We start from the raw sequence: 12,540 nt of genomic DNA on the forward strand, positions 1-12,540 counted from the left end.
CTTGAATGCCCAATGGCCAAATCCTGGTCTGTCTTATCTTTAGTTCTCAACTTTGAGCATTCTTGATCACTTACAACATTCAACAAACGAAACTCTTTTCTCTCTTGGCCTTCATGACGGTGTGCCACTGGATATATTCCATATCACTCACAGACAGTCTCTCTTGCTCTCCCTCTTACTGGATCCTTTCAGAACTCTCACCATTACAATTTTCCCTAAAGAGTCTAGATCTTTATTCTCTTCCCTCAATACTGCATCAAATGGAGACGCAATAACATAGATCCTACATCAAACTTATTCTAAATAACTCCCAGATGTGCAATCCTGACATGGATCATTCTCTCTTCAATTATATTTACATGTTCTTGAAACTGAAAATAATGTTTCCTTGTATCTACACCTACTAATGCCTAATCAATTTACGGTCAATATATTGACTTCACTGTGTTTTGGATCTGGCATCCCCCCATTTGTATAGCAGTCTCAGATAGATGTATTATCCACATAGCTTCCTATCTGTAGTCCTTCAATCCAGTACCTCCATAATACAATTAGAAGGTTTCTTCAATAATCATTCTTTCCATCAAAATATTTCTATCAATGCACTTAGGTAGAAAAAGTTTTAGTTTTCTTTACTTTACCTGCTTTCCAGCACCCCCTATTCCTCCAAGTTTCTTATCTGGATGATTAATTTGGGGATATAGATTAGGCCGGTTATTGCCAGAGGTCATATGGATATTCATGGCTCTCATTTTCCATTTTCTCCCTTCCAAGGTGGTTGTTTGGTAGGTAAATAGACCAAGGACTTGCCTTTCACAGATCCCTATCTTGTCTTCCCTTCTTTACGCAAGCCTTAACTTACTGATAGTTATATGACAAATTATAATACAAGTTGTTCAGAGGAGTTAAGAATCAAAATTTATATTTGGGTTTAGGAAGAGGTAAAAGTCTTCATGTAACATCTAAGCCAATGTCTCTATCAGTTTTTACTGAAATTCTGCATGGAAGTTTATGAATACTTTCACCCCACAATTCTGTTAAGAATGTTATGCTACTATCTTCAATCCTGTTTAATAAAAGAACAATAGAATGAACATCTTGGACTTTTTCTCATGGTGGGAATAATTGAGAGAGAATGGATGGGCAGAGCATTCTCCTTTCCCTTACGACTCATGCTATCAACTAATACCAAAACCCAGGCCAAATCTTAGCTCTTAAAAAGGCTTTTGATCAATAATTTCTCTTCTACATCACCAAAGTAACTTATAACTTTCAATACTTTTCCATATTCTTACATTCATTTTAATATTTTACTTTTTCTTCATAAATTCTAGGTATTTAACCAAGTTAAAACTCAGAATTCAATTATCTTCAGGGAATTCTGTACTTCTCTAATAAGTATTAGATAGTCTCAATTTACACTTAAAGCAATGCATATTCTTTTTCTCTGTATACATTCTTCATTGTGCTGTGCCAAAATATGAGTGCCCTGGATTTTTGAGTGAAAATCAAAAATGTCCTGAATGAATGAAATGTCCTGAATCTGTGTTTTATATCCCCTTCCAGTGCACAGTATACTATAATGGTTTTATAGACAAATCTTTAGTTTCTGAGATTGGTTAGAAATTATAGAAATTCTAAGAGGGAGACAAAGAACAATTTTTTATGCTTTTCCATTAACATCTCAGAAAACAATGCATAAATTTTCTTCAAATGTATTTGAAGCTAGAAATGTATTGCTTTAAAAAATTTTCAGCAATTAAAAATGCTTTTTTCTGTCACCCCAAAATTCCACCCACTCTAATTATTCTAAGTGTTTCTAAAAGGTAGTAGATTACAGAAAAACAGTCATTGTAATTTGAAAATACTAAAAAAATCACAAACATTAATGTCAATGGACAATGAAAGCAACATGCTAAATCAGACTCAACTTGCTAAAACTAAGGCCTTAGTGATAAAAAGGTATTTTGAAGATTATAGACTTAAACTAAATTATATATGTTAAGACTTACATATACACAATAGTATTGAACTTATATTTTTGCTTATGATGGTCAGCAACTTTTATATACATTTACTGGGTTTTTGCTTTAACCATGGAGGATGAGAGAATGCTTTAACTTTCTTTTTTGAAAATTAGTATGATTAAATCAAAACAGTAACAAGATTAGGAAAGAAAGCTTGATGATGAAACACAAATCTAATGAATATAATACACTGATTATTTAAATGTAAAATTTTTAAACAGGAGATATAAGATAAAATAATTGCCCAGATATTTTCCACCTCTTTCACTGTAGATCAAAACATAAATTACATAAAAAAGGGCAGCCACTTCCTATGTATTTCACTTATAGACTATGAAAGTGATTGGAAATGAAGTTGTATATTGGAAATGAAATATAGTTTTGTATAGGAGTGAAAAGTGCTCATTTTTCTAACTCTATGCTGTAAAGTACAGTTTTAATCAAAAGTCCAATTTTAAAAGGACTTTTAAAAGGAGCAAAATCAGAAGCTTTTACATTAATAATATCCAATTCCCTCACAGGTATTAGGGTTTCATAAGGTGTGGAAAATGTCATCTTACTTAATTGAATTTGAAGTTTTCTGTATTATGAATACAAAAAGAAGTGTGTTTACATGGCAGGCACATACGCAGGAAGAATGCAGTGGAGTATGAAGAGCTAACATCCTTGAATAAAAAGTAATAACTTGTGCAGAGTGGCAGTATAATTTTTTTCCTCCTTGAAATTACTTACTGGAGCACCTTTCTCTCCAGCTGGACCAGGGGGACCCTGGGGTCCTGGCCGCCCTGGCAAACCAATTGGGCCAGCTGTTCCTGCTGATCCACGTTCTCCTGGTGAGCCCTAATGTAGGGGAAAAAAGGTATTTTGTTATTAAAGATGGAAAAAGAGATACTTAGGAATCACTTATTCATTATTGACATTTTATAGTTTGTATAACATAAAAGTCACTTTCAGATAATTTTAAAATCTCAGAATAATACTCACAATTTAAAAGATTAAATTCTAGCCCCAATATTAAGCACAGATATTGAAGTTAAGAAATACTGATAGGAAGAAAAGTATTTCAAAATAATATATCTTAACATTTTACAGCCTTTTTCTTTTTCATTTGAGTGTTCCTAATTGTTCACAATGCTTTATAAGACATAAATGCAATGGTACCTTACTATATAATTTTCTCCCTGTATTATCATGAATTGGCAGGTTACACTAAGACTAACATTTTCAAAATGATTTCTGTACTTCACTTTAAACTCACTCAATCACAATGTCTAAGTCTTAAAAATAAGTTCAGAAATTGTCATTGCATTAATGTACAAATATAATTTTTTACATAATAAAGTTTAATAATCACTATCCCAGAGCTTGGACTTTTTCCAAGAAAATAAGTCCTTAAATTTATCTTAGAGTCCTATAGGGATCATTTGGTTTTATTATGAATACTAGACAGATAATTCACATTTGAGTAGATATGTCCATTTGAATTTCAAAATAGATGCCATATGTTTTCATTTATTTTGCTTTAAGAATACCTAATATGTAAAATTTTAGAAAGTGTGGATTCTGCCTTCATGTTAATTATCTTATCAAAAATTTTAAAAAAGTATTATTTAAAGCAAAAATAAAAGAAATGCAAACATAGATCTACTAAGTCATATAAAGCTCAAAGTTAACCTTTTGCCATCTTTAATTTTCAAATGAAAACTGAAATTTCATTCAAATTTCATTCAAATTCAAATGAAAGGTAACAAGAATAATGTCTTTGGATTAAATTCAGTTATAATTTATTCTTTTAATTCAGAATTGAACTAAATGTGAAATATTAGAAAAATGATTTTTAGCAGATTCCCTTAATAATTAAGAAGGTTAGATAATATCATCATTTGAAAACTCAAATGATTTAAAAAGCTGGAAAATGCAGTACTTTCACATTTTTAACTAATATTATTCTGCCTATGTAATTAGAAATAATTTTATTTTACAAATATGAATTGCTAATTTCTATTTTTATTAGCTAGGACACTAATTACATATGAACATAAAAACAGTGATAATGACAACTTGTGTTAACATAGTACTTTATAATTTAAAAGTCAGTTTAACATTTATTTGTCACTTTACTCCCAGAAAGATTCCATGGAGCTTTTGGTGTAGCTGTAGAATCTTCCCGACCCAGGAATCAAACCGGGGTCTACTTGCACTGCAGGCAGATTCTTTACCAACTGAACTATCGGGGAAGCCCAGGAATAGAATAGCAGTCTTAAAAGATGAAGAACATAAGAAGTTAAGTGTCCTTCCAGTAATCAGGGAACTAGTCAATAGCAACCTTGACCAAGGACTCTTCCCTGGGCTTTACTCCACAAAGCCACCCATTGCTTCTCAGAAATGAAGACATTAACAACTCTCAGGGGCTATCGAATTGGAATTTCTCTAAATGTAGCATCTATTCACTCTTATTGAACTATTCCTTGATTGCAGAGGATTACAAAGTATTTCTGTCTTATACATCACCCTGCTTATTTAACTTATATGCAGAATACATCATACGAAATGTCAGGCTGGATGAAGCACAAGCTGGAATCAAGATTGCTGGGAGAAATATTAATAACCTCAGATATGCAGATGACACCACCCTTATGGCAGAAACTGAAGAACTAAAGAGCCTCTTGATGAAAGTGAAAGAGGAGAGTGAAAAAATTGGCTTAAAATCCAACATTCATAAAACTAAGACCATGGCATCTGGTCCCATCACTTCATGTCAAACAGATGGGCAAACAATGGAAACATTGAGAGACTTTTGGGGGGGAGAGGCTCCAAAATTGCTGCAAATGGCAACTGTAGCCATGAAATTAAAAGACACTTGCTCCTTGGAAGAAAAGCTATGACCAACCTAGACAGCGTATTAAAAAGCAGAGACATTACTTTGCCAGCAAAGTTCTGTCTAGTCAAGCTCTGGTTGTTCCAATAGTCACGTATGGATGTGAGACTTGGACTGTAAAGAAAACTGAGCACCAAAGAATTGATGCTTTGAACTGTAGTGTTGGAGAAGACTCTTGAGAGTCCCCTGGACTGCAAGAAGATCCAACCTGTCCATTCTAAAGGAGATCAATCCTGAATATTCACTGGAAGGACCGATGCTGAAGCTGAATTTCCAATACATTGGCCACCTGATGTGAAGAGCTGACTCACTGGAAAAGACCCTCATATTGAATGAGATAGAAGGCAAAAGGAAAAGAGGGTGGTAGAGGATGAGATGGTTAGATAGTATCACTGACACAATGGACATGAATTTGAGCAAACTCCACGAGAGAGTAAGGTACAGTGAAGCCTGGCATTCTGCAATCCTTGGGGTCAAAAAGAGTTAGATAAGATTTAGAAATTGAACAACAATAAATATACAGAAGTCTAGATAGTTTGAGGTGATGTATTTTTTGAGAACATATTTATCCTTTATCTTCTCAGAAAAACATTAATATAATCACACTCAATAAATTTTTTGTTTTACTTTACATTTTAGATTGTTATGTGAAAATTGTTTCTTTGTGAAAATTGTTTCTATGTGAAAATACTAAATCTCTCATTATCCCTCTAAGACGACATGCCCATTTTTACATCTGATTTTTTGGTCCCATTTATCTTCTGCCTTGGACAGTCCTTGGTCTTTTCCTGTACTATTAAAATTCCAACCACTCTTTATGCTCAGGATGACAACCTCCTCTCTCCAAAGTTGTATTATTCTGAGAATTTAAATCATGAGACATCATTCTAAATATTCCTTACACAGTTACCATTGTATCCTAAGTTTTCTACTATTATTTTCTAAAGGCATTAATATAGCATTTGTAACTGAATTTTGTCCTGTAAATACTCATGATTTGATTTCTAAAGCTTAAAATAATAACTGTATGTATTACATAACTATAAATAATAATATACTTAAGAACATAATGATATGATTAGATATATGCACTGGTCTTTTATAAATTATGGATATGTTAAAAAATTTAATTCCTAAATAAACTCATGTGTAGTCAGTAGAAATTTATCAAATTTGCAGATGAATATCAATTGAATATATACTATCAACAGAGGATGTGGTATATAATTGAGAAATATGTATTATCTTAACAGGACACATTATAATTGACACATGAAAATAACTCACAGCTTTTATTTAAGAAAAGAATGCTTGTTTATTTTGTAGTGAAGTATATTTAATATCCAAAAATAATCAAATAAATATTTTCACATATATCAAGCAGAGAAATAATGCTAATTTGAATCATTGATAATATATATAGTTGATAGATATAATAGACTATCTTTATTGCAAACTTTACTATTTTAATTACTCCCTGAAGCATTCCTAATATTAAATTTCAGATTGCCATCTTGCTTGTGAAACCTGCAGTAAGATTAACAATAAAAACATTTTGCTTCCTTGAAGTTAAAAAAAATTGCTTATAATCTTGTCACAGCTCATTAACTATGAAACAGTGGATTAAAACAAGAAGAGACATTTCCAATGAATATTTGTGCCCTAAAGTACAATTGTAATTTCCTTTCCCATTAGTTATTTCAAATCTACTATGTCTAGATATTTTTGATAACAGCATATTCTGCAATGATTTTATATTACATATCTATAAATGGAAAAGTGAAAATCTCTGATGATACCTACTGATTAAACACATGGTATTACAAACTTATGAATCTTATTTAAATATTCCCAGGTTATCTTTTAAAAGAATAAGTCTTATGAATCCTTTAATCCCAGTTGAATCAGTTAAGAAAGTTCATTAAAAATGAAAATTTAAACCCACTATCAAAAAGAGAACCATTTACACATTTAACAAAAATATAGAGAGACTCTACTCTCTTGTGACTCAGATGGAATACAAAATGTATTACGGCAGGTATCAGCCCTTAAGAAACTCACACTGTAAATGCAATTTTTCCATTAAGTGTAGACATTTATAGCTACAGAATTTATTGCATTGCTCTATAACTGGCTATAGTGAAGAACAGAGAGCTTTATATTTGTCAGATAAATGAACAATTACATCTAAGAGGAATACTTTGAGTTTAAACATAGTTTAAATGGATCATGATAATCTCACAAAGGTAACAGTTTTGCTTGTTTTTTATATTGATCTACAGCCCTTCAAGTTCTGACTGGCACATAGCAAGCCCTAAGTAAAGGCGTCAACTGTATATATGATCTTTTCCTTTTCAGCACTGAAACCACTAGTTTTCCCACCTTGAATAAACTGATTAAATTTTATTTGGCTCAATTTTCTCCCAATAAAATGGAAACAACAATAATTTGCCCTCTTTTTTCTGGTATTAATGTATTGATACATCTAAAGTCTGTCTTAAACTTTGAATGCAACAGATGTCAGAGTACTGTACATGAACAGCTTTAATTCAAAAGCAGATATGCAATCTCAAATGACTGTAGAAGTGAAATTTTATAAAAGAGAAAAGTAAGATAAAAATTGATATGCAGTATATCTAAGACCACATCGTTAAGGTCAGAATTTTTCCCACAAAATAGTATATTTAATCCTAATTTAACTTTTTGTTTACTTACTCAACAATATAGCAGTGATACTGTCCTATCAAAACTGCTTAACTGGAGAGAGAAAGAGGCTACAAGCTACAAAAATATTTCCTCAATTTAAATTGCAATGGACACAAGAGAAATTAAAAGCTTCCCAGGTGGCACTAGTGGCAACCAACCCCCGGGCCAGTGCAGGACACTTAAGAGACGTGGGTTCCATCTTTGGGTGGGGAAGATACCCTGGAGAAGGAATTGGCAACCCACTCCCCTATTTCTCCCATGGACAGAGGAGCTGGCAGGCTCCACAGGGTCACAGAGCCAGACACAACTGAAGCGGCTTAGCACAGCAAAGGTGTGTAAGGAATTACAAAAATTATGATGGCCATAATATCATTAAGTATTCTGTTACTTTAATACTAAATAGCAAGCACTAGCTCAAGATTGGACATTTGCCTAGTTTTTAAAGATGGAGGAATTTACATTTTTCTAATCAGTGACCTTTCTTTAAGTTTGTGTTAGCTTTATCGTCTTCTGAAGTCCTCTTCCCTAAACTTTGCAATGGTAATAAAACAAAAGTCAATAGCATCAGCTTATTTCCTTGGAGCAGTGAGAACAGTGATTATTTTTCTAACTCTTCACACACAGGAGAACACCAGATAAATATTTTCTGTTATGTTCACTAGGTGTTTCATATTCTGAAGAGCATTTGTAAAGGAAAAAAAGGTAATCAGAGAAATCATCTCATCTATATTCAGTTAAAAGGCATCCCACTAGAGAGAAGAAAAAAAAAAAAAACCCCACACATAAATACAAGTTCTTAGGAACAGAGCTAGCTACACAAGTAAGAAGCAAAAAAAGAAAAAAAGTCTAGCACTCTTTTTTTAAAGCCAAGTTAATCTTCATGGCAAAACTAGTTTGAAGTAATTCTCACTCTCCAGATTACATGTATTTGAGATCAGATAAGCTGAAAATTGATGATTTTGAACTGTGGTGTTAGAGAAGACTCTTGAGAGTCCCTTGGGCTGCAAGGAGATCCAATCAGTCCATTCCGAAGAAAATCAGTCCTGAATATTCATTGGAATGACTGATGCTGAAGCTGAAACTCCAATACTTTGGCCACCTGATGCAAAGAACTGACTCATTGTATAAGACCCTGATGCTGGGAAAGATTGAAGGCAGGAGAAGGGGACAACAGAGGATGAGATGGTTGGATGGCATCACCGACTCAATGGACATGAGTTTGAGTAAACTCCGGGAGCTGGTGATAGACAGGGAAGCCTGGCGTGCTGCAGTCCATGGGGTAGCAAAGAGTTGGACATGACTGAGAGACTGAACCGAACTGACTGAAGCTGAAAATTCAGATAAAATATCAAGCATTACTAGAATTTAAAACATAAGTACTGAATGGCTAAGTGAAAGTCTTACAATGCCTCAGTCTTCAGTCACTGCTCCCACACCACCTCTCTACTTGATTAATCCTGCTTGCATGCCCCCTAAGGTCTAAGGATACCAATATAGAAAGTGTACTTCATCTTTCGAAAGAATAACATGTGATCCATTTAGTAAGTGAAATCCTTCTAAAAACTTGTCTAGCTCCTTGTTTGAGGAATAAGTAAAGTGCCAGTAAAGAATAAGGTTCTCTGGAATAGGAGGTGGGGAAATAGTAGAATAGGAATTATGATAAGAAGGGCATATACAATTCTAAAGAAGAGGCAATAAGAGGAAGAAATAATAGCACATAGAGAGAAAAAGAATCGTCAGAGGACAGTAATGAAATAGAAGTCACAGAAAAGAGACAAAGACTGATACATTGCACAGTTGTGAAATCTTGGATATTTACCTTCTAGCGGCTACATATCTGGCCCCTCTCATATACATTCTCCATATTAATTCCAACTTTTCTAAGGGGTAGGGGTGAGAGTCAGAAATGTGGTTGTAAGGATAAAGGGCTTTTAATAGCATACTATTATATTTTTTAAAATTCTCCTCATTTTTAGAGAAATAAATGTTAGCAATGAGGGTTTTTTTTTTTAATTATTATTATTTTCATCTTCTGGCAATGCCACACAGCACATGGGATCTTAGTTCCCTGACCAGGAATCAAACTTGTGCCCCTAGCATTGGCAGATCAGAGTCTTATTCACTGGACTGTCAGGAAAGTCCTTGAGGGGATTTTTCTTATCAGAGAAAGAAAAATATGAGGGAGAGATTATTTAGGGAATACATCTTCCTTAATTTGTTATATGAAATATATCAGTGGTAAATGCAATCTGAGAGCTTGTTTGCATAATCTATTTGTATATACTGCATGTTAACATACATATAAAATGTTTACTCAGTCTGTGTTTAACAAATGAAAAAAGTGCTGTGCTGCCTTCCTCTCTTGCTGTTCAGCCTCTTGCTTCTTCCTGCCTTCTGTTTGAATAAAGATATCCATTTAGTTAGTAAACCCCTTGAGAGGAGAAAACATGCCCTCCTTTGATGGGCATCTGTTACCAGCTTTTGTGTATATCATCAGGCATACAGAGAGCATTTGGTTTAGGCCAGACTTTAGAAGTCCAAAGGAACAGTATCCCATTGGGATAATTTTGTTTGGCTTGAGTGGGAGCACTAAAACCTGCTTCTCAATATGCATATATTCCTAGTAGCTAGACCTTCAGAGAGCTTTGATGATAAAATGCCAATTTTTTGCTAAGAGGACTAAAATAATATTGAACACTTCAAGACTAAGTCAAACTCATAAAAAACTTGCTTTTCATAGATAAAACTGATTTTTATTTGTATTTTGAACTCTAACATAATTCCTTTAGGGAAAAACCATTGTTTTTACCTTCCTTTCTTTGTTCTTTTAATAGATTAATACATTGTTTTATTTATTTCACATCCATCTTCTTCAGTAAACCATAAGTTCTATGTAGGAAATGTCCATTAAATGAATCTGTAAAACCAGCTTAATAGATTGAATGGCATATTCATTATTTAATTACAGTTTTTCATAGGAAAGGACTTACAGCAGCTTACAAGGAAGACATACTAAAAGATAATATAAATAAGAAATGTTAAAAAAAAAGAAATGTAGGTAAGAAAAATAAATAAGCAAGCAACTTTTTATTGGCAAAAAGCACGACTATCAATATTAGTAATCTAAAAATTCATACTAGAGACCTAGTTTAGAGACTATGCTTTTCCTAAATGTAGATTACGATCCATGGATGGTTAATGAAGTCAGTGTAACAGATCTTGACTAGTTAGAACTGGACATGGAACAACAGACTGGTTCCAAATAGGAAAAGGAGTACATCAAGGCTGTATATTTTCACCCTGCTTATTTAACTTATATGCAGAGTACATCATGAGAAACGCTGGGCTGGAAGACACACAAGCTGGAATCAAGATTGCCGGGAGAAATATCAATAACCTCAGATATGCAGATGACACCACCCTTATGGCAGAAAGTGAAGAGGAACTAAAAAGCCTCTTGAGGAAAGTGAAAGAGGAGAGTGAAAAAGTTGGCTTAAAGCTCAACATTCAGAAAACAAAGATCATGGCAGCCGGTCCCATCACTTCATGGGAAATAGATGGAGAAACAGTGGAAACAGTGTCAGACTTTATTTTTTGGGCTCCAAAATCACTGCAGATGGTGATTGCAGCCATGAAATTAAAAGACACTTACTCCTTGGAAGGGAAGTTATGACCAACCTAGAGAGCATATTGAAAAGCAGAGACATTACTTTGCCAACAAATGTCCATCTAGTCAAGGCTATGGTTTTTCCAGTGGTCATGTATGTATGTGAGAGTTGGACTGTGAAGAAAGCTGAGCACTGAAGAATTGATGCTTTTGAACTGTGGTGCTAGAGAAGACTTGCGAGTCCCTTGGACTACAAGGAGACAACCAGTCCATCCTAAAGGAGATCAGTCCTGGGTGTTCATTGGAAGGACTGATGCTGAGGTTAAAACTCCAATACTTTGGCCACCTCATGTGAAGAGTTGACTCACTGGAAAAGACCCTTATGCTGGGAGGGATTGGGGGCAGGAGGAGGAGGAGACGACAGAGGATGAGATGGCTGGATGGTATCACCGACTCAATGCATATGAGTTTGGGTGAACTCCAGGAGTTGGTGACGGTTAGGGAGGCCTGGTGTGCTGCGGTTCATGGGGTCGAAAAGCGTCAGACACAACTGAGTGACTGAACTGAACTGAACTGAGCATTTTGAAAAAGTAATTATAATAAGATGCAATATATAATAGTAAGGTACATTATATGTACTTTTTGTGTAGAATTGAATGCAAAAAATTACAAAATAGTCATAAAGCAAGAAGTTATCTTCTCTACTGTGTTCCAAATTTGAATTTCTTGTTTCTGTAAGCCATAGAAAAAAAAAGAAATTTAATTTTTGTAACAATTAAAAGAAAAAAGAGATTTCTTCAGAGAATACTCATAATAAGAGCCCTGCATAAAAGTGTCCCATATCCTTGAATAGATGCTTTTGGTTGATGCAACTCTACACATTATAGTTTGTCTAAATACAAGCCAATAGCATCATAGCTAGACCTATCAGAGTTCAGTGAATCCATTTCTGTAGGCTATCATAACAATGTGATACAAGTAGTATGGCCTATGTTTCCAAATGAATAGATTATGAATAAAAGAATAGATGTAAAAAATTTATGAATGAATAGATACACACAAATATAGATGGGTGACTATTAAATATATTTTGCTTTGTGCGGGTTTGAATATATTGAAAAGCTCTGATATTTCAATGTCACATTTTTTATCAACATTGCGAAATAGAGTGTGCTATCTTTCTTGACAAAGAAGTCAGCACTCCTTACTCATTGTTTTTACTATCAATTGCAACATCCGTTGGATCATCAAAAAAGCAAGAAAGTTCCAGAAAAACATCTACTTCTGCTTTATTGACTACATCAAAGCCTTTAATTGTGTGG

The 12,540-nt window shown here is 33.9% G+C and overlaps 1 protein-coding gene across 2 annotated transcripts in view; it reads right to left on the reverse strand.

Moving 5' to 3' along the window:
• Positions 1-12,540, reverse strand: part of COL11A1 (collagen type XI alpha 1 chain) — a 229,950-nt gene that overhangs the window by 57,952 nt on the left and 159,458 nt on the right. For both annotated transcript variants that reach the window (XM_005678025.3, XM_018045833.1), the window contains exon 42: positions 2,760-2,867. In XM_005678025.3, the coding sequence (XP_005678082.2) occupies positions 2,760-2,867 (108 nt within the window). The remainder of the gene's footprint in view (positions 1-2,759; positions 2,868-12,540) is intronic.

The sequence above is a fragment of the Capra hircus genome, chromosome 3 (assembly GCF_001704415.2).
Source record: "Capra hircus breed San Clemente chromosome 3, ASM170441v1, whole genome shotgun sequence".
Lineage (NCBI taxonomy): Eukaryota > Metazoa > Chordata > Mammalia > Artiodactyla > Bovidae > Capra > Capra hircus.